The sequence below is a fragment of the Falco cherrug genome, chromosome 10 (assembly GCF_023634085.1).
Source record: "Falco cherrug isolate bFalChe1 chromosome 10, bFalChe1.pri, whole genome shotgun sequence".
Classification (NCBI taxonomy): domain Eukaryota; kingdom Metazoa; phylum Chordata; class Aves; order Falconiformes; family Falconidae; genus Falco; species Falco cherrug.
The window spans coordinates 15135806-15155873 of record NC_073706.1 but is presented as its reverse complement, the minus strand read 5'-3'; the positions used below and the strand labels follow the sequence as shown (position 1 = coordinate 15155873).

The 20068-nt window shown below is 48.2% G+C and overlaps 1 protein-coding gene across 5 annotated transcripts; it reads left to right on the top strand.

Moving 5' to 3' along the window:
• The first annotated feature begins 15 nt into the window (after positions 1–15).
• Positions 16–17292, top strand: TCEA2 (transcription elongation factor A2). 5 transcript variants are annotated; one of them, XM_055721765.1, is made up of 12 exons: positions 166–221; positions 1299–1391; positions 1484–1655; positions 2846–2908; positions 3579–3684; positions 5145–5235; positions 11185–11318; positions 12812–12868; positions 13649–13803; positions 14139–14285; positions 16286–16357; positions 16975–17292. In XM_055721765.1, the coding sequence occupies exons 4-12, from the start codon at positions 2855–2857 to the stop codon at positions 16981–16983; spliced, it is 825 nt and encodes a 274-aa protein (XP_055577740.1). In that variant the 5' UTR covers positions 166–221; positions 1299–1391; positions 1484–1655; positions 2846–2854; the 3' UTR covers positions 16984–17292. The 5 variants fall into 5 exon arrangements, with proteins under 5 accessions (XP_055577736.1, XP_055577737.1, XP_055577739.1 ...); XM_055721763.1 differs by having other exon boundaries at positions 1484–1690; XM_055721764.1 differs by lacking the exon at positions 1299–1391 and having other exon boundaries at positions 84–221; positions 1484–1690.
• Positions 17293–20068: the final 2776 nt, after the last annotated feature.

Here is a 20068-nt window from a genome sequence, read left to right as displayed (position 1 = left end):
AAGAGGGGGGCGGGCGGCCGGAGGACTACGAATCCCGTCGTGCCCCGCGCGCCGCCCGCCCTGACTGCGGTACCGGGGGCTGTGGTGGGCACCGGGCACCGCCGCCAGCCCCCGTCCAGCCCCCGGGACCGGCCGCCGCGGGGAGCGGCGCAATGGGCGGGGAGGAGGAGATCGTGCGCATCGCCAGGCGGCTGGACAAGATGGTGGCCAAGAAGAGCGCGGTGAGTGGCGGCGGCCGGGCCCCCGCAGCTCCGTGGGGGCGAGGGGGCCTCCCCTCTGCCCCGGTGTCTGCTCTGGCGGCCGGACCCTCCCTCTGTGCGGGGTCCCCGTCCCCGCTGCCGTGCGGTAGGCCCTCGCCGCTCCTCCCTCAGTGCCCGTTGGGAGGAGGCCTCCCCCATTTTGGGGGCCTCTCTCTGTGCGGCCCCCCCCTCCCCGTTATGGTGGTGGTGCAGCAGCAGCCCCGGCCGCCCATCAAGGTGGGGGTCCGTCCCCCAGACCTGCGTGCAGCGGGGTGGGCTCCCTCCCCGTTCCCCCTTGCCGTGGTTTGGGATTCACCCAGTCCCATCCCACCGCCCGTTGCTGGGGGGGGCAGCTCCGTGTTCCGGCCTGTGGGGCCCCCTCCCTCCCCACGCTGTGTCCCCCCCTCAGGCCTCATGCCCCCCAGCCCCACAGTCAGCACCTTGGGGTTCCCCCTGTGCTGCCTGCTGGGGTGTTCTCCTCCAGCCCTCCTCCCCTGTCCTGTTGGGAGCTCTTGGGGAGGGGGATCCTTGCGCATCCCCCCCAGTACTGCCCTGGGACTGGGTTGTGCTCTTGGGGAAAACCCCAGTGCTTCTGTATTTGCCTCCTGCAGCTCCGTCCCATGCGAGCACCTTCTGCTCACTCTTCTGTGGCCTGTGGGGGGCTGCCCTAGCACGCCGGGGGGCTTGCAGGGCGTGCTGTAACTGGGCTGGGGGCAGCAGCAACTGTTTCTGTGCCTAATGGGATGTGTCAGCTGGTGCTCGTAGCAGCAAGCTGGGTGACGAGGGTTTGTGATGGAGGTAGGCTGTGTATCTGTGTTTGGGGTGGATGAGAGGGCTTTTGGGGCTGTGGGGGGGACCGCGGAGGGGAAGGGGTTAGGGGAACATGGTATTTGGGTGCTGGGATCCTGGGTTTGATTGTCACATGAACTTCTGGATGCTGGACTGGCTGTGCCACCCGTGGATGGCGGTGAAGGCTGGCGCTTGTGTAGCTGTTGTAACAACCCAGGAAAGTGTTTGGGCTAAACCGCAGCCTGTGATGTCTGTTCCCATTGATGGCAGGTTTTCAACGCCATTGTTGAAATAGGAAAGGAGCAACTTTGCAGAATTTGCTTCCAAGCTTCATTGAGAAAGAGGCAGCTTCTTAAATGAGCGGTATGCAATGTTTCCTCTCAGCTGGCATTTTATACGGTACTGAACTGTAGTGTGTTTATTGTTATCAGCTAATTTGCGAACTCTTCCTGCAGGATTGTTGCCTGGAGTACCAGTTTGTTGCTCTAGTTTTTGCATGGATCCTCACTGGCTGCCATTGTGCCAAGTGGCGCCATTTCTGATAACGGAGACAGGAATCACCCAGTCATTTTTTATGTTAAGGGCTGGATTTAATGGAGCCCGTTTGGCTGTTGGAGGAACGGAAAGGTGTGAAACTGCCTGAGTGGGAAGTCCCTCGTACGGTAACGTGTGGTTTGTGCTGGTGTGAGTTGCTTGTGCGCACACTGAAAGCTTTGACTCTGCTTTGATTTGGCTTTCTCAGCATCTGTTCTGTAGGGTGGCACTGGCAGCTGGATTGTTTCCTGCAATGAGTCGGAAACGGCCCTTCTGCATAGGGAGGACTGAGACTGAGGACAGGGTCTGGCAGTGCAGGCTGCTTCCCTTCTATACAGTCGTAGGCTTTGTAGGTCTTGTGCTGCAAATGGGCTTGGAGTGGTTGGTGTTTTAAATGAGCTGTTAAATGTGAACACTAGAAGGCCTTGTTTGATAGGAGGGGGATGGGAGGAAGGAGCCAGCTGAATGAAGACAGGCATACTCCAAGCTGTGATGTGCTGAAGGGAGACTAGTGCTTCTATCCCTGCCATTTCTCTGAGTGACTAGCAATTTTAGGTATTTACAGACTGCCTAGTGAAGATTTTTTTTTTTCTGGGTCTGTGTTCTGGGATGCAGAGCTGATGCAAGGAAACTTAAAGGAGTTTCAAATGAGCAGCTCTTCAGCATCACTGCTTGATTGCTTTGCTCCTGCTATGGGCTCGTCTCCTGAGCAGAGTGGGATATTAATATGGAAACTAGGAAACAGCTACGTTGTTTTTCATGCTGTAGAAAGAGGATACTTTGAGCTCTGGCCCTGGACGGTGATTCTGAGCTTTCGGTGGGGGACTGAGGTTCCTGCAGCTATGCTAAATTGTTCTTGTGAGCTAATATCATTGATCAGGGCTCCTAAAAGAGTGAGCTTGATAGTACGATTACTCCTGCAAGCCCAGGGGTGTGCTGAGGGGACAGCTGTGATTCAAGAGTATATTTTTCAGGTGTTAAAAATGTTAAGCTTGCCAGGTAAGGATAATAAACTAGTGCTGCAGTTGTACCATACACCAGCAAAGATCTGTAGCATTCCAGTTCTCTTCTGTTTTCCCCATTCCAATACCTCAAGTGCCTCTGAATCATAGGATCTACCGTCTGGCCAGAACAGCAATCCCAGTGGTAATCTTGCTGATGCTTTAGGGAAGGCTTGTTGGTGCTTTTCCCCTTTGAATTTAACTTTCTGAATTTATTCCCAAGCTTTTTTATTTCTTTACTAAAAGCTGGGGCACTCATTCTGTTTCTCTTTTCCTCTCCAGGATGGTGCAATGGATTTACTGAAAGAACTGAAGAGTATGCCTATGACTTTGGATTTACTGCAGGTGAGTTGCACAGTTAGGGTAAAAAGCTGAAGTCTGCATGTGGATGAGTTCAGAATATCTAAGTAAACTTAATAAATTAACCCTTACTACTTGCCCACTCAATGCATCGAAATAAATGTTAAGTCCAGAAAATAGTACTGAACCCGGGTTTGGAACTGGCAATTCAATAGTTCTGGGCTACCACAAAACTTTCTGCCTGCAACTTGTGCACAGCTCATGTGGCAGATGTGGGTAAATACTCAAATCCTTTCTTAGGCCTCAAAAAGAGGGAAGACCAGATTAAAGTAGCAAACACAAAGGGCAGTCACACGGGGAGGCGTTCTTTAAGTCTTTGTAATGGTGATATTCGGGACACTGGGGAGTTGTGAACAGAATTGCAATTCAGATTAAGATACATATCCTGGATTTTTTCACTTTAAGTTTGAATGTCACTTATAAGTGTGTAGAGAAGGTATTTGTGGGTGACTGAACGTCTAGCATCTGATCAGTTTGAGTAAGCTGGAGAGTGTCATCTTGCTCTTCCAAACTGTAAGGAGAAAATAATTCTGAAAGTCCTTAGTTACTTCATATCTTGGTCATTGCTTTGACTTCATCATGCTTCTTGCCAATTTCAGTTAGTAAAAAATGACGAATCTGTACTTGAATGATTCATTTGAATGTTCACTTCCAGTCCACCCGCATTGGGATGTCAGTAAATGCACTGAGAAAGCAGAGCACAGATGAAGAAGTGATATCACTTGCCAAATCCCTCATCAAATCTTGGAAAAAACTTCTAGGTAAGAAAAACAGCATGTGCCTGTCAGATTTGACTTGTGAAGGAGCTGGCTTCAGCAGGAGGCAGGGTTTCTAGGGAGAGCTTATCTATTGATCTGAATAGAATATTCTAGCTAATCAGCCTTTACAATTACACTCTGTCTTGGTTTCCTACCATGCATTCGCCTAGATTTAGCTCCATTTTAGCTAGCGCATCCTTGAAAGAGCATTGAAAGCTTTGGGACTATTCTTAACGCACACCTGTTCATATAATTAATGTCATTTGTAGAAAAAAATCTGTGCTCTGAACCCTCCGCCCCGCTTGTGTGCTGTGTGCTGTTAGTACAGCATACGCTGTCGACCTTATGCAGTGACTTGGAAAGAGAAATGCTTGAATGCATTTTGGGTGATGAGTTATAGAAGGACCTTAGTTTAACACCTTGTAGACAAATTCACCTGGACTGTTTCCTGCTGGGGAGGCTTTCGTGGTGATGGACGCTGACAAGCAGAAGCTTGTAGCTGTCTGAGAAGTCTTAATGCTGATACAGCACAGACAAATGTCAAAATTACAGATGGAGGGATTACAGATAAAATTTCAGTGGTTATCTTTGTGATAAAAGAACGAAGCATCTGCAGCGCTGAGATTGGGAAGGCAGCTCTGTGTCCTGCTAGCAAGACTGTGTGCCTCCCATTCTGTGCTAGTGGCAAAGTATCCCAATGTGAAAGTCAAACACTCCTTATGTTTTAAATAGATCTTTTGGGCAGTTGTGTGTAAAAAGACCGAGAGCCGTGTGGTGTTTGAGGCGAAGTGAAATGTGCAGGTGGCTCTAGCCTTCACCCGCAGGCTCCCGGTTGCTTGATAGGCAAAATGAGTGTTAGAAGCACTGTTTTCCTGTCCTGGCTGGAACTTCAGTCCGACGAGGGTTGATGTGTATTGACTAGGCTGAGACAGTTTACCTCTGGGTCAGGCTTGCTCTACAGTGGAATGGAAGTCCTCCCAAGGGTTGTGCTATTGGCTTTCAGCTTTCAGCAGCACTTGGGAAAGACTAGAAGTTGTACTCCCAGGAGGACTAGCCTGTGCTGGCCCTTCAGGTGGTGTTTTGCTGGAAAAGCTGCTTTTAGTGGTGCTTTAGAGAACTTGATCTAATCTGTACTCAGCAGCCAGGGTGTCCGTGAAAGAAACTTTTGTGATGAGGCATGTCTTGTGAGGAAGCTTATCTCCCAGGAAGGGAAGGTGATTGCTCTTTAGTTTGGTGAGGAAAGCTTTTGTTTGAATTAGTTTCTACTTAGAGGCAAGCAAAAGGTCTGTTGGAAAGCATAGAAGACTGTAAAGGCATTCTTTCTCCTCATTCTTTTTGGAGAATAATAACTTGCCTTAGACAAACACTGTGTTGTGTTAAGGCATTGATTATTTTATGCAGGGTTGTAGCATAAAGACCAGTTCTGAAGCCTTTAGCATCTGTTTCTTTTCTTTTGAATATAGATGCTTCTGAGGAGAAAAGTGAGGAGAAAAAGAAAAGCCTGTCCTTGCCAACATCTTCCTCAAAGGAGACTGGTAACTCAAGGGACCAAAGGTAATGCTTCCTTTCAACCAAAGTCGATACTGTTACAGAATTTGCATTTTTTTTAAGGCACCTTACATTAATTCTACGTGTCTGAGTTGTGAATTTTGTGCAGTCAAATTCTTGGTCAGAAACACCAGAAGTGCAGACCTCTTCACACGGATGATCTCTGGTGTTTTTAATACTGTAATACAGAAATACAATCTACAAAATACAGTGGCTTTACTAAGTTTATTTCATTCATGTCTTATTTCATGTTTTTCTACTCTTGGTTATGCGTTGGTTTTTCTATTAGTAAAACATTCCTCTTTTTTTGTGTTGCATTTTTAATATATTTTTGCTTATTTCTAACTTTGAATTCCTTAGAATGAAGATTATTTTTGGCCTTTGCAATATCAAGCGATGGATGGGATTGATTGATATATCACTATAGCAAAACTTCCATTCCTTTGTCCTTGACAAGTCCCAGCAGAAGTCCTCTTTTCAGTCTGGACTGATGTCCACCCGTCTGGCAGGTCTGCTGCATGCTTGCTCCTTGCCATGTCTTGAATGTGGCATCCAGTTTCCGCTGTCTGTGACTGAGCGACTGCGCTTGACAAGCCGTTGAGCAGAGGCAGTGATCAAAGGCGAGGGGGCAAATATGATTTAAAGCTTTGTTCCAGAGACAGAGACTTCTCTCAGATCCCAGGAGGGTGTGTGCTTCATAGGTTTGCCCCTTAAGTGATCTAGCCAACCTTCCAAGTTTGCCAGAAGATTTAGAGTATTAAGGCTATAGTCCTGCTGGTTTGCAGGCTCTCTTCTATGCTTGCAGCCTGTCCTTGGTCACTTTCTTGTCACTGTACCCTTTGCTGTACCTTTTCCTTTTTTGCTGAGATCTTTCAAGGCTTGACGCTTTGGTGTGAGCCTTTGCAGCTCTACACAGAGCTGCTGGTGGAGAAGGCTACTGATGCTGAGCTATGTAACTTTAACTGACTTGCATCTTTGTTATCGCATTTCCTAAAGTTTGTGAAAAAGGATTTTCTAAGTGTTGCAATGAAAGTACTAGAGAACTTCACAGCCAGAATTGAGTCTTGTAGTGACGCAGTGCAACACGGGAGCTAGGGCTGTCTGGATCTGTGTATGATACAACCCGTGGCAGTCTGGTGTGTCAGTGGTATGGGGGTAGAACCAGTAGGATGGAGTCTCTCAGCTGCTGTTTCCTTTTGTCCCATTGAGAGAAGAGGGTTAGAGAGGCCAAAGAGCAGTCAGTCATAGTGGAGAAGAGTTTGCTGTGTAAGCTGAGAGAGTTGGTCTGAGCAATATCGTCAGTCTTGTGATGCAAATATCTTCTCTTCATGATCCTTATACTCTAAAGTGCAGACTGGGCCTGCCTTCCCCAGAGTGTGGATGTAGGAAGGATCTGTTGTAGGGCTGATGAGGGTAGGAACTGAGCCAGTCATGGGTAAGAGCCTTTGTGCATGTCCTTACTGGTAAAGGGAGGCAGATTTCCCTCCAGGGTAAGAGCAGAAGCCTTTCTGGAAGTACTTGGCTCTTCCTGGGGGGGAAAGAAGGCGAGTGGTACTGACTTGGCTGGTACTGCTCAAGCCAGGAAGTAGTATATGCAGAAAGAAAAAGGGAAGCTTCTGATTGAACCTTTGGAAAATTGACCTTGTGTGGAATGCAGAGCCTGGGGGCAAGGAAGTGTGTGACATTCCCTGGGCACAGTGGCAATAGATACTTCATGAGCAAAAGGAGCTGGGCTTGCTAGGACATCTGGATTGAAGGCTGAGGCTTGTAGTAATTTCACTTGGAATAGGATCCTGGTTGTAGGTAGAGAGGCAAAAGTCCTCTGTCTCCTTGCTTTGTCAGACAGTTATGATGGGGTATGTGGAGTGGAGTTTTCTGGTTTGTGCTGCTAATGCTCACCTGTGCCTTGCTGTGCTGCAGATACTGCAAGGTGTTTTTCCTCCTTGATGCTTTCTACATGTATTCAGCCTCCATCTTCTGAATGGCAAAGCATCCCCTTGGCTGTGAAGGATAAACAGAAGCAAATGAATTAGTGTAGCACAGACCAGCAGAAGTGGCAAGCTCCTGGTTTTAGTCTGTTCAGCCAGGCTATCTTTACAGAGACAGGAATGCTTACTCTTCAGTGCTGCAAAATAAACTACTAATCTGCCTTGACACAAAACCCCCAATTTATTAGCAGTGAACGTCTTTGTTCTTTGAAGCACAGGCTGTGATGAAGGGAGCCTGACTAGCTGCTCAGTGTGTGATAGCTGGTTCAGATGAGGCTGCTCTCAAGACACCAAAGAGATCAGCTTGTATTCAGATATTTCAGCCACTTAGTCTGATAGATTTTGGCTGGGCCGCCTTTTTCTGTCAGGGAGAAGTACTTGATTAGCTCTTGGCCTGAGATTTGTGTTGCTTTCTGGAGCACACATGTAGAAATCCCTCTGTAGTGACTAGAGAGCTAGCACTGCAAGACCTGAAGGCTCCGAGCCAGCCAGCGTGGAGCTGGCACCTGTGAAGTTACATGCTGCATTACTTTAATCCAAAGCATATTCTGTTGTGCTGTAGTCTTTTAGACGATTAGCATAGTACATTCTAGTGGACTAATGTCTTTTTCTCTGTCTCTGGCAGCATGAGCTTTTGCTCTTCCAGGATTCTCTAAACTGCCTTTATTAGGTGGTTTTAGATCTGTGGCCTGAATTCAGCTCTTCTGTGGGATTTTCTTCCTGCAGCCTTGAGTTCTGCTTGCAGTCCCTGGCTCTTGCTTTGCCACCATTTTGTTCCAGCATAGCCTTTCTTATGTATAAACTTTTGTTGCCTGGATAGATTTACAAGCGCTTTCTCCTGTTTAAGAGGAACAGGATTTCCTTAAATCAGTCTTCTAGGTGTGTTTGAGCTGTTTCCCAACTATTCTAATTAAAAGCTAACTTTAAAGCTTAATAAATAACTGTCCGTATGGTCCTTGGCATGGCTGAGAAGTCTGTTTCATCTAATTCCTGAGTGATCAGTTGTCATCTCAGGGCAGGTGTGACATGTATGTGGATGTAGGTGAGTATGTCTTTACTCATTAGCTAACGGAAGTGGATTAACCATGCATCTTGCCTAGCTTTCTTTCCATGTCCAGGGAATAGACATCTAAATGTTTAAAGTCAATGAAATCTGCAGATTGAACCTTCCTGAAAAATTAAGTATTACCTGTGCAAATACTAGTTTAAAGACCTAGCTTTTAAGTATTGAATGCGGTGAAGGTCGCTGTTGGGCGTTCACATGCATTGTTTTGCTCTGGGAGACTTTAGTGTCACTGTTACTTGCAAAATGAGACAAAAATTAAAGCTAGAAGAGCTGTCAGGAAAGCTTCTCCTGCTGCCCCTTCCCAGGACAACACAACCTCTGCCCAAGCTGTCCCTGACAGGCTTTTGTTGAAGCTGCTCTTTGACAGCCCTGAAAAAACCTCAGGGTAAGACATTTTCACAGCTGCCCTTGGCCGTATCTTCTAATTCATGACTCACCTTTACAATCTGAAACTTGCTCTCAATCAAAACCTGTCTTGGTAAGGCCATTTCTTCATGCTTTTGTCTTTAGCAAGTATGGAGGATTTTTTTCCACTGTCTTCCTTCGTAACAAGTTTCCAGTATTTCGGGACTTTTCTCCTCTAAGTCTTCTCTGCTGCAAACCATTCCAATTCCTTCTTTCCTTTTATTGCAGGTATGTTTTCTAGGCTTCTTGTCTTTGTCATTTGGGAAGTCTCATTTTTCCAAACAGTTTTATGCAATATGATCGGCTGTGACTTTTAGATGAGTTATTCCTGAGTTGTGTATGCTTTGCTATATACCCCCCATGTGTGCTGCCTATGATCTGCACATAGCTGCTTAAGCACAAAAGTACCTGATGGTGATTTATGTGTCCCAGCTAAGAGAAGACCATCATCTATTTGATTATTTAAAAGCTAATTATTATTTTTTTTTTAATATATGCAGTGTAAATCCTATTGAATGTTTTGAGCTGTTAGGACACAAATCTGTTCCTTAACAGCCTCTTGCAGTGCTGACCAGTAAAACTAGCTAGTAAAAAGTGTTTTTATTCAGCTACTGGTTAAAACACAGTAAGCTCGCAATATAATCTCCCCCATAGAGTGCATCTATTTCGTCTGAGCAAGAAATTAATCTTCTGCTGTGGTTTGACCTGAACAATTTGCTGAAGGTGCACTGGTGGATGCTTCTTAAAGGGGCCTGGCGAGGTTTTTGAACTGCAGAAATCCAGTAGCCCTAATGATGATCTGCAAGCCAGACTGGATTTGAACTTAGCAGCAGCAGGGTCTCCCAGGGTAAGTCCCTGAAGTTGTCTGGCTCAGTTTGTGCAGCAGCAAACTCAGAACGTTTCTAGCTTAGCACTGTTTTTCTGTGGGCTGACTAATCCCTTCCAGGACAGTGTGGTGGAAGTGCCTGGTCATAACAGATTTGGTTTTGGTGGCAAAGAACTGGCAGTAGTGACCCAGTTTAACAGCGATTGTCAAGCCACTTGGATCTTCAAGATGTTGCCAGGATGGTATCTGTGAAATACCAGCATTTCTCTTCTGGTTTTTTTTTCCCTTTGTGTCCCATTGCGTTAATGCTACCAGGCATTGGCCATAAATACAGTGTGTTTTATGGCCCAAACACCAAAGTCAGAGCAGTCTCAGCTGAAAATTGCTGTTTTGCTGTCTAGATTTAAGGCAGGCGGAAAGCTCTATAAAATCATCTGGGAATCATAATAGCCCAAATCTTTTACTAACAATATTTCAGGGCTAACTAACTCTGTGCACAGATGTTAGGCTTTATAGGCAAGACATTTCAGCACTGTGGGTGTACACCCAGCTGAAGTGCTCAGTGAAGTTACTTCTGTGGCATGCAAACCTCTGTGGTGTGCGCAAGCCCAGCCTGTGTGGTGATTCAGCCTGCCCACATCATGTGGCGCTTGTGCAGGCAGGTCTGGGCAGCGATTCTGTGCCTTCCCTCTCTGCAGCTGGCTCCCCTGGTGGGTGACCTGACTGAGTCAGCCACAGCAGGCAGGTGTTTGCATTCCCTTGGCTGTGCCCATGATTGCTTGCAGGTGGAAACGAAGTTATTTTTGTGAGTGAAGCGGTATTTATTAGTCCTGTGCTAACCTGGCACCTGTGCAAGCCATGTGTGATTGTGTAGGGGTGCTTCTCTGAGATGAGTAACCAGAGTGTCTTGTCCAGATTACAGGAAAAAGGAAGATCCTCTTATGTGTCATGCTTTGGTTTTTTAATATCAGAGCTGAAGGAGACGTTTTCTTTCTTTTCCTTAGCACGGCAGCTCCTTCTTCTGGAGGGTCTAGTGTGGGCTTCTCTGATTTCTGCCCCAGAAGGCAGCATGCTGCACTCCTTATCGGATACAGAAAGCTAGAGTGGGGTTTTTTGCTTAGCTGTTCTTTCCTACTACTGATATCTTGGCAGTAGAGGATGAGAGATGAGGAACCAGCTGAGAGTAACTTTAGTGGTGGCTTCTGCTCCCTTTCTGCCAAGAGCGGTTATGGACTTGGTGTCTTGTGAAGTGAGAGAGGAATGAAGCACCATGCATCTGTGCACTATGCTACAGACCAAGAGTGCTGATGGTCTCAGGAAGTCCTGAGTGTATTTGAGTTACCAGTGGTGTCCAATGGCTTTGTAATATTGTCGCTTGATGGCCAGCGGTGCAGCAGTTGCGATATGTGTTAATAACAGAAGTTGGTTGGCATGCCTGCTACACGGATGAAACTCCATTTACAGCCAGCAGAGTCCACAGGAGAGAGCGTATCTGGGCTGGTGTTAGTTGCTGTATTGCGCTGTACGCTGACATGGGGCCAAGTGCCTTTGCACTGTTTTCCTCTGACTGGTTTTGTATTGTGATTAACAGGATGCTTGGCCACATACCTGCTGATCCCCTCTCAGTGACCTGAACTGAGACATTCTGACAGGTGAAGTTTCTCTTTTAGCTCCAACAAAAGGCAGGAGGCTCCGAAGACTCCAACCACCCCCAAAATCACCACCTTCCCTCCGGCACCCATCACCTGCGATGCTGTCCGCAACAAATGCAGAGAAATGCTGACAACAGCTCTACAGGCTGATGGTAAGTGCTGGGGGAAGCCCTGCATTGCCTGAAGTGCTTCACAGCTCCTGGTGTGTTCTGACAGAGACCTGTGAGTGTGGGTCAGCACCGACTCCTCTTGATAAGCTCTTCTGGAGCAGCCTTGTCAAAGGATTACTGCCATCAGCTCAGCCTGGCCACTGGTCACCCCTTTGACAACCTGGCTGGCATTGCAGCATTTTTAGACACTTGTACACGGACCTGGCTTGAACCAGAGGCACAGCAATGTGTCAGATGATGGCTGTTAAGAACACAGGGTTGGTTATGTGGGGTCTTCTGCTCTGCAGCCTGGGGTGGTCTGGCCAGAAGTTTAACCTTCAGGTGTGCAGATATTTGCTTCCCTTTCTAGTGCTCAGACTTGTCTGATTGCTGTAAAGTGAAGCTGTCATCTCTGCTTACCCTGGGGGTGCAAAATGAAGCTGTAACTCAGTACGTGGAATGCGTCAGTAATGGTGCTTATGCCAGTCACCATCTGCTCTTGGCCTCCCCTGCCTTTGCGGACTGGAGCCTTTTAAATACTGTGGTCCCCTGTGGGTCTGGGGTGGAATACGTCTCTCTTGCTCTCAGACTGAGCCATCTAAAATGAGAGGCGACTGCAGGTGCTCAGCGTCTCTTGAAATCAGATTTTAAACACCTCAAGCTAAACACATACTTGTGTCCAAATTGCAGGTCCTTTTGGAAAACTGGGGTCTAAGCGCTGCAGTTTTATTACCTTGGAGCCAAGGAATGTAGATGGCAGTTGGAGAAGTTCACAGTGTCTTTATTTCTAGCCTTCCTGTGTGTGCGTGTGCCTGTGTTTATATATATATGTATATATGCTGCATTAAATACTTTGTGTAACTATTCAAAAAACTCTTTCCATATGAAGTCTGGGAAGGAGTCCCCTTGAGTCTTCTGCTAAGGTCAGCCCTGTTCTGCCCCATCTTCCCTGCTTCATGACGTTGGTTATCATACCCAATGTCCAAACTCATAGTGGTTATTGCACTCTATACGATGCTGTGTAGTTGGTGTGTGAAAGAGGGGAGTGGCAGAGTCCTGAGGGGAGAAGAAAAATGAAGGTGTGATTTCAATGCTGCATGCTTTTGGGCCCTGCTGGACAGTTGATCTGAGTAGAGCTAGTTCTCTTGAAACCAGCATCGGATGAGACTCAATTCTTGCCTATGTATGTTTGATTTCAACTAAACAAAAATATATTGAAAAACTGTGCTGGGGCCAAGGTTCGTGTTAGCTTTGTCTAGTACGGTCCGTCTGCTAGAGAGGCAGAAGGGACAGACTGGTTTGATTGGTCCATTTTCATCACTGCCCTTTTCAAAAGGGTCAGAGGGTAGCTAGAGTAAAGGCCAAGATACCATTTGATGGAAAGGGCACATAAATCAAAGTAGCAAACCATCTAGATTTATATCTCAGAAATACTGAGCCTGGGGACCCCTTGCCTTGTTGGAAGTCATTGACCCCACGTTTCTCTTGCCTTACAGATGACTATATTGCCATCGGTGCTGACTGTGAGCACATAGCAGCCCAGATTGAAGAATATATCCTTACTGTAGAGGGCTTCCTGGAGGGCCTGCATGCCTCCAGACCATGAAATTAATATGCTCGGAGGAAAAATGGGATGGTCTTTCTTTGCATAAATATTCTGCTGCAGCTCTGCTTGTCAGGGTTCTGTGTCTGGTTCGAGCTTGGCTTGGCTGAGTTCTGGGTCACTCAGGAGCGACCAGTGTGGTACTGGGGAGCTCAGGGCAGACCTTTTGCTACTGTGATGGACACAGTTATTTCCTTCCTGTTTGCACCATAATGCACTGTAATTCACAGTTTGTCCCCATCAACATGCTGTTTCCTGCTCTTCTCAGCCCTGCTTCCAAATGCACACAACTCCGTGTTGCAGAGACTGCCGATAGAGACAAAAGCAGTGGGAAGGATGGAGCAATGAGGATCAAGTTGCATATTGTTTTGAGATAAGGCAGGAGTTTGCTTGGTTTGGGGGCTGCGGGTAGGAGGTGCAGCTGGGCTATCTTAGTGGAGGGTTTTGTGACTACCTTGCCGAGAGAAGGAGCAGGTTGAAGAACTTGAGTGTAATTGAAAATAAAGATTATTTTCAGCCCAGTGAAAGAGCCAGAACTGAAAGCCCCTGGACTCTGGGATTGTGTAAGCCTGCTCTCAAATCCAGCATTAACCTCCCAGAGCAGGTGCTGCTGTTGATTGCCAGCACCCTCATGTCCTGGCAGCGGGTAACACTCCCTGCTATTCACAAGTGGTGTAGAAAGTGCTTGAAGGCCTCAGGGTTGATTGTAGACTCCTTGACTGCCGTGTACGCATATACCAAGATGTCAAGAACACCGACATGAAATACAAAAATCGAGTGAGAAGCCGCATCTCTAATCTGAAGGACTCCAAAAATCCTGAGCTGAAGAAGAATGTGCTGTGTGGGGCAATTACCCCTGAGCAGATCGCCGTGATGACCTCGGAGGTGAGGAAGCCTGAGGTTTGCTGCTTACAGGGGATGTGCCCTTTGGTTTAGCTTAAGCAAAGGGCTGGTCAGCTGCTGGAGTTGCAGATTTCACAGCAGCTGCTACCAGAGCATGTGGGGAGCAAGGTAGCAATGGGCTTTGCAGTGTGGGCAGTAGTCTGTTGGACCTGCAGATCATCGTGGGGGCCTAGGTATGAAGCGGAAACCGGGAATGAAAGGCTTTCTGTCTGAACACCCATCTGTTAGGCCACCCTGTCCTGTTGACTTTCTGCTGAAGTGGGTGTGGTGGTAGAGTTGGACAGATGTGATTTTACTGCTTTTTTTTTTTTGGAAAGGAAATGGCCAGTAATGAGCTGAAAGAGATCAGGAAAGCCATGACAAAAGAAGCGATCCGGGAGCATCAGATGGCCAAGACAGGAGGGACGCAGACTGACCTCTTCACCTGTGGGAAATGCAAGAAGAAGAACTGCACCTACACCCAGGTTAGTCTTCCTGCTCCTGCAGCCTCCACACCGTTGACCTCTGCACAGGACATGATCAGTCATGGTCGCGAGCTCTTACTGTTCAGTGACAGGCCCTGCAGCATGGCACAAATTTTGCCACTGGTGGAGAGACCTTTTCTGTGCGCTTGGGGCTCTCTGCTTTTGCACAATCATTTTTGCACATGTTTCCTTGGAGCTTGTGTAACTTCTTTTGGCTCATTTGTACAAGAGTAGGGGTTGTGCAGCACCAAGGAAGCTTTTAAAAGTACAGCAGTGCTGTTTGCTGTGCAGCTCAGGAGAGCTGCACATTGAAAGCAGGTGCTGGGAACGTGGGGATTTGGACGAGAAAGGAATGGGTAGTGTAGAGGAAAGGGACTGCAGAAACTGAGGCAGGCATGTTGATGGTATTAAAAGTACAAATTAAGAATGATAAGCTGTGGCTGGACGAATCCCAGCTTATTTAAAATCCAATAGCATGAAGCAGGTGAAATGTAAAGAATAAATGAAGCAGTGACGTGAGCAAGCAGAAGGGATTTTTCTTCTCAATGGACAGCTGCTGGAAGCCTTGTGCATTACCAGTGCTTTCTAGTTCCCGTGTTCGTGCCAGGCATCTGGAGATAAATGTGCCTTTGCTGTGAGTCAGTGTTTTAGAATGTGCAGATACCCAAAAATGCACCAGCAACCACGCGATTGCTACTGAGTGGGTGCGCACAAACTGCGTGTGCAAGTGCAGAGTGAAACTCCTTTGTCTTCTTCGACCTGACATGCAAACGCAGATGAGAGGGAGCGCCAGGCAGCTGACCAGGGATTTTCCTTTGGCTCAGCAGCAGCCTTGCATTGCGCAGGCTGGCTCAGGCGAACAGCCTCGCTCTGCGAGTGCGTCCCAGTAAGTCAGCTGGAAGCACTACCTGGGCTGTCTCACTTGCCTCAGCAGCACATGCGGCTCTGTCTCCACCTGTAGCGGACTGTTGTCCGACTGCCTGGAATTGGGGCAGGTGATGACAGTGTCTTCTAAAAAGAAATATCAGAAGGTTTTTCTGTATTTTTATTAGTTTTCCAGTGAAATCACTATTTGGTGACTGAGATGTTGTAAGTTCCAAGTAGATGAATTGGCATTTATGAAAGTGTTGGAAGCCAGGCAGTAACATCGGGTGAGAATTACAGAATTTAGCTATCCAGCATACTTGCAAAACGTGCTTAATTTGCATCATGCAAATACTGTGACTCTTGCATATTGGGTGATTACACATGTAGATCACCATAATTACACCTCGACATAGTTCTGCTGTCTGTCTTGTGCAGGGAGCGCCAGTATTTTCAGGGTAGATCTGCCTTGTGGTATTCAAATGCCATGAAAATGTGATTTTTTTAGCAAAGTATGTGTTTCTGGCAAGAGCCGGTCAGAAACAGCAGTCACATCTGGGTTAAATATCAGAGTTCCTTAATGGCTTAAATACAAACCAGACTGGAAATGTGCAGAACCTGGTAACCCAAAGCATGTTCCTGTGAGGCCAGGACATAGGACTGGTCTGGGAGCGGGAATGGCTTGAGTGCTTTTTCTATGTGTTGCTGTGGAGCATGTGCTTGATGGGCTGAGAGTTTTGTCGTTTCGCTGCTGGCTGCATCACTTGCTGGGGGACAGTACAGGGAGGGCACCGGCTGTGGATATGTCCACCTCCGGTGCCACCTGCAAGGAATGGGCAGCAGAACAGATGAGGGAAATCTGCTGCCCCAAAATATGTCACTCCAGGTAGTGCCAGGCTCAAGAGGGGTCATGAGATGTGTGCCGAGGTCTCTATCTGCGTGTAGAACAATTACCAGACTCATTTCACAGGGAAGGTCCTTTTGCCCTCCCAAGCCTCGGTCTTTCATTGATTTCTGACAGTGTGAACCCAGCATGAATCCCTGGTGGCCAGAGGGACAGGGAGCCCCCTGTGACTCCCGCCATGGGGCCATGTGTGATGCTCAGCTCTCACTTCCCTCATCATGTCGTCCCCCAGGTGCAGACCCGCAGCTCCGATGAACCCATGACCACCTTCGTCGTGTGCAACGAGTGTGGGAATCGCTGGAAGGTAGCACACCAAGGATATTACTGGCACTGAGGGGTGTTAGGGTAGCTGCACCCACGATGCTGCAGACGCTTAGCTGCTGCCCTCAGAGGTGCTTGCCAAACGCTGACTGGCTCTAGCAAGTGATCTTTCCTCCCCGCACAGAGGCAAGAGCTCCTGGGTTCATCCCATCTCTGCAGACCAGCTGGGGTCAAGTCTCACTTTTGTATTCCCTGCCTCCTTCCTCACATCCCCTCTTCTGCCATGACCAGCTTCACAGTGCTTTCCATGCTCCCTCTGCCCCCTGAGAGATGGTGGTGATGACATTCAGGATTTTAAAACTGCTCTTTGACACTGCGCACAGAGCTTGGGGATGAGCAGAAATCTCCCAGTCAATGGCGAGCAGAAATGGTGCCGCTACCAAGAGCCAAAGAGCCACGACTGAGAGATTCGAATGGGGAGCTGTTTGGCCCCTGCTCCAGGGGCTGAGCCCTGCCTCTGCAGGATCCCCAAGCCCTTGCCAGCTTCAGAAACAAGACCATCACCTGGATCCTTATCTTCTAGGCAGCACACGCATGACCCGCAACTCCCCTTGGCAGTGCGGTTTTTCTAATCGGGGTTTAAACTCCCTTCTCTTGCAGTTCTGCTGATATGTGCCATGGCCCGAGAGCAGCAGCCAAACGCAGATCAGAGCGCAACCTCCATACGCCAGCTCCCACGGCAATTGTGTATTGTGTCCCAAGTGAGTTTGCATTGTCACGCGCTGAGAGAGCAGCTGCGGGGAGGCCTGCCTCTCTGCTTGGGCCTCAGTGGAGAGCCACAGCTTTGGGCTGACAGGTTGGCAGGAGAGCTCACTTAAACACACTTAGTTGTTATTTTCTCATCTAAGCAAGTACGGTCACTTTTTTTCTTCAAAACTAATATTAAACATTTTTGTCAGTTTCTGACTTTTATTTCAACTGTGTGTGCGCAGCACTTTGCTTTTTGCGGTGTGGAACTGCATGGGAGCTTGGCAGACGGTCGGTGGCCAGATGGATGAGGACTGAATGTGCCTGGACCACCGGAAAGGGAGAAGCTGCTTGTAGGTACACCTCAGTGCACGCAGGCTTGTTCCTAGTCAACCTGTGAAATCTTAAGATGCTGGGCCAAGTCCTGGGGTGGCTGGGTGGGCAGTAGTAGTCTTCCTCACCTGGCTGAGGAGATATGTTGGTAGAACACAGCTTTGGGGCCATAGCTTTCCACCCTGGCAGCATTTGTTTGGCTTGGCAGTGATGCGTACCTTGTCATCTCAGGCCTTGAAATGCCAACAGCATAGGCTGCTGCAAAGGTGAGAATGCGCTGCCCAGGCTGTAACAGACGAAGCAGGGGACAACAGGCACAACAAAACGCCAAAACCTCACGCTGTTGATCTCGGGGAGCAGAACAGGGAGAAAGGTGTGCTAGGCCCAGGTGAGGTTAGCATTTCGTAGCACTCCATCCCTCCATGGAAGGAGACCCTTGTAGCCAAGAGCTCCCTCGGCTTGCGGCTGGCTGGGAGCCGGGAAGGTCAGGGCAGTCTCCGAGAGGGTCTGGTGGCCTGTTGCTATTCCTGCTGCCTTGCAGAAGGCTGCTCCCCTTGGAACAGCTGGGAGCAGTTAATCTTGATACAGCGACAAGCCATCAATAAGAGAGGTGGAGGGAATCCACTAGCCAGCGGCAGTGTTAAAAGGGAGTCCCAGGCACTTTCCTGCTTGTGTGTGCTCTGCTTTTAGCTTGATGGCTGAAAGGCAGCCTGAATTTTCAGTGACTTGCTGGAGAGGCTCAGGAGGAGTGGAAATGCTGCAAATACAGGAAATTTTCCAGAGGCTTGGACCTGGAGGTGGCAGGGGTTACAGATATTGGTGGGAGATGTTAGCACTTGGCTCTAGAAACGGTTGAGGTTTGAAGTGAGCTCGGAGCTGGTGCTTGGAATGGGTGAGATAAAGGAAGGAGCAAGTAGCAAAGAGGTGAGATGACGGAACAAGTAGCAAAGCAAGCCTCAGGTGCAAATAGGACCTTACGAAAGGGACCTGCAGGATCAGGCTTTTTCTGGGAGGTGACTAGAACCTGGTGGGGAAATTCTGTCTGTCCTCACAACAGTTTTTTAGCCTGCGACTTAGAATCCTCCTTTTCCTAATCTTTAACTGGGGTGATGCAGCATGTCGGGGGAACCCAGCTGGGCCCCTGAGTTTGAGGCTGCTCCGGAGCAGTGACGAGCAGTGCAGGAGCATTTGCAGTCACATCTCTTAATGGCACCGCTCCCCTGTTCCAGGGTGAAAACCAAGCATTTCCACTGGCTTTTCAGCTTGCCAGACAGCAGACATTCAACAGAGACCTTGGAGATGTTTAGAGGGGAGTAAGCAGCCACATGAAAGCAACTGGAAACGTGCTCCCAGCCCCTTTGAGGGCTGCGCTCCTCTGGAGGCAGGGATCCCCACAGGATCCTTTGCTCGGGGCTTTCACTTGACAGGGTGCAGCCAAGTCTCCCAAGAAGGCAAAGATTCAAAGATGCTGACAACTCGTTTAAGCCTCACGAGCCTTGCGGTGAATGGGATTATTCAAGCCAGGCTTGGGAGGGAACAGTGTCCTTGCAGTAATGCTTGAAAAAAGCTTCAGGATCTGAAACCCAAGCTGGCCAAAGCACTCTGGCTCGTGCGCTGTGAGCAGGAGCCAGCTAATTACCGGTTGCTGTTGCCTTTCTTCTTGTGTTACTGTAAGGAGGGGAGCTGAGCTTGGGTGCAGTTAGACAATCCTGAATTAGGTGTGGAATCCCAAGCAGAAGGAGCCCCTCTGAAGTGGGGGCAAAAAGTACTGTCTCAGGGTACCTTACGGTGCCCTTTTCTGGGATAACACCGAGGCAAGCCAGCGAGGGGAAGGCCATGGGATACAGAGGTGTCTTAGAAGTAAAGTTTTGCTTATAAATTATTTTGAAGTGCTAGGAATGGGAGCAAGAGCCCAGCTAGATTATCTGGTGGCAGCAGGGTCTTCCCTGGGCTGAGACCTCTGTGGCCTGGGGGGAGGCTCTGACCCCTGCAGTGCTCTTGTACAGCTTCAGGGATGCTTGGCTTCCAAACCTTGAGCTGGGGCCACGTTTTGAGAATGAGCCATTTCCTTTACTCACAGAACAAGCCAAGCACCCAGAGCTAAAGCCTCCCCGGTGCAGGGTGGGGATGCTGCAGGGCTGTAGTGGTGCAGACTCTGCACTTGTGGGGGAAAAACCTGCCAATAACAACCAAATAATAACAATACTGGCATTCCTGAACAAATGAACTGTCTCTGGTCTCTCTCAAAAATACATTTTCTTGAACTGTATTTCCATCTTAGCAAACAAAACTAAATTTACTGACATGAATTTCCACACAGTCATGCCACTAGGAAGGAAGGAAACAACAACAAAAAAAAAAGCTCAATTTTTTTGTTTGTTTAAAAAATATCTTCAATAAAAAGAACCAGTGCTCCTTTTTTCTTTGAAAGGGAGGGAGGGAGAGAGAGGAGGGGAAGGGGTAGACAAATAGGAAATCACAGGCTGTTCTGCATGAGGAAAAGCAGACTAGTGCTGGTCTTCTACAGCGGGGCTGAATCAGGGTGGCTGCGCTGGGTGGCAGGACCTCGGCATCGGCTTCATTTCACCACAGAGGGCAGGGGCTGCTGCAGAAACGTTTTAATTCTGGGTACCGGGGCTCCACTAAATTGTTCCTCATGCTGTACAAAAACACA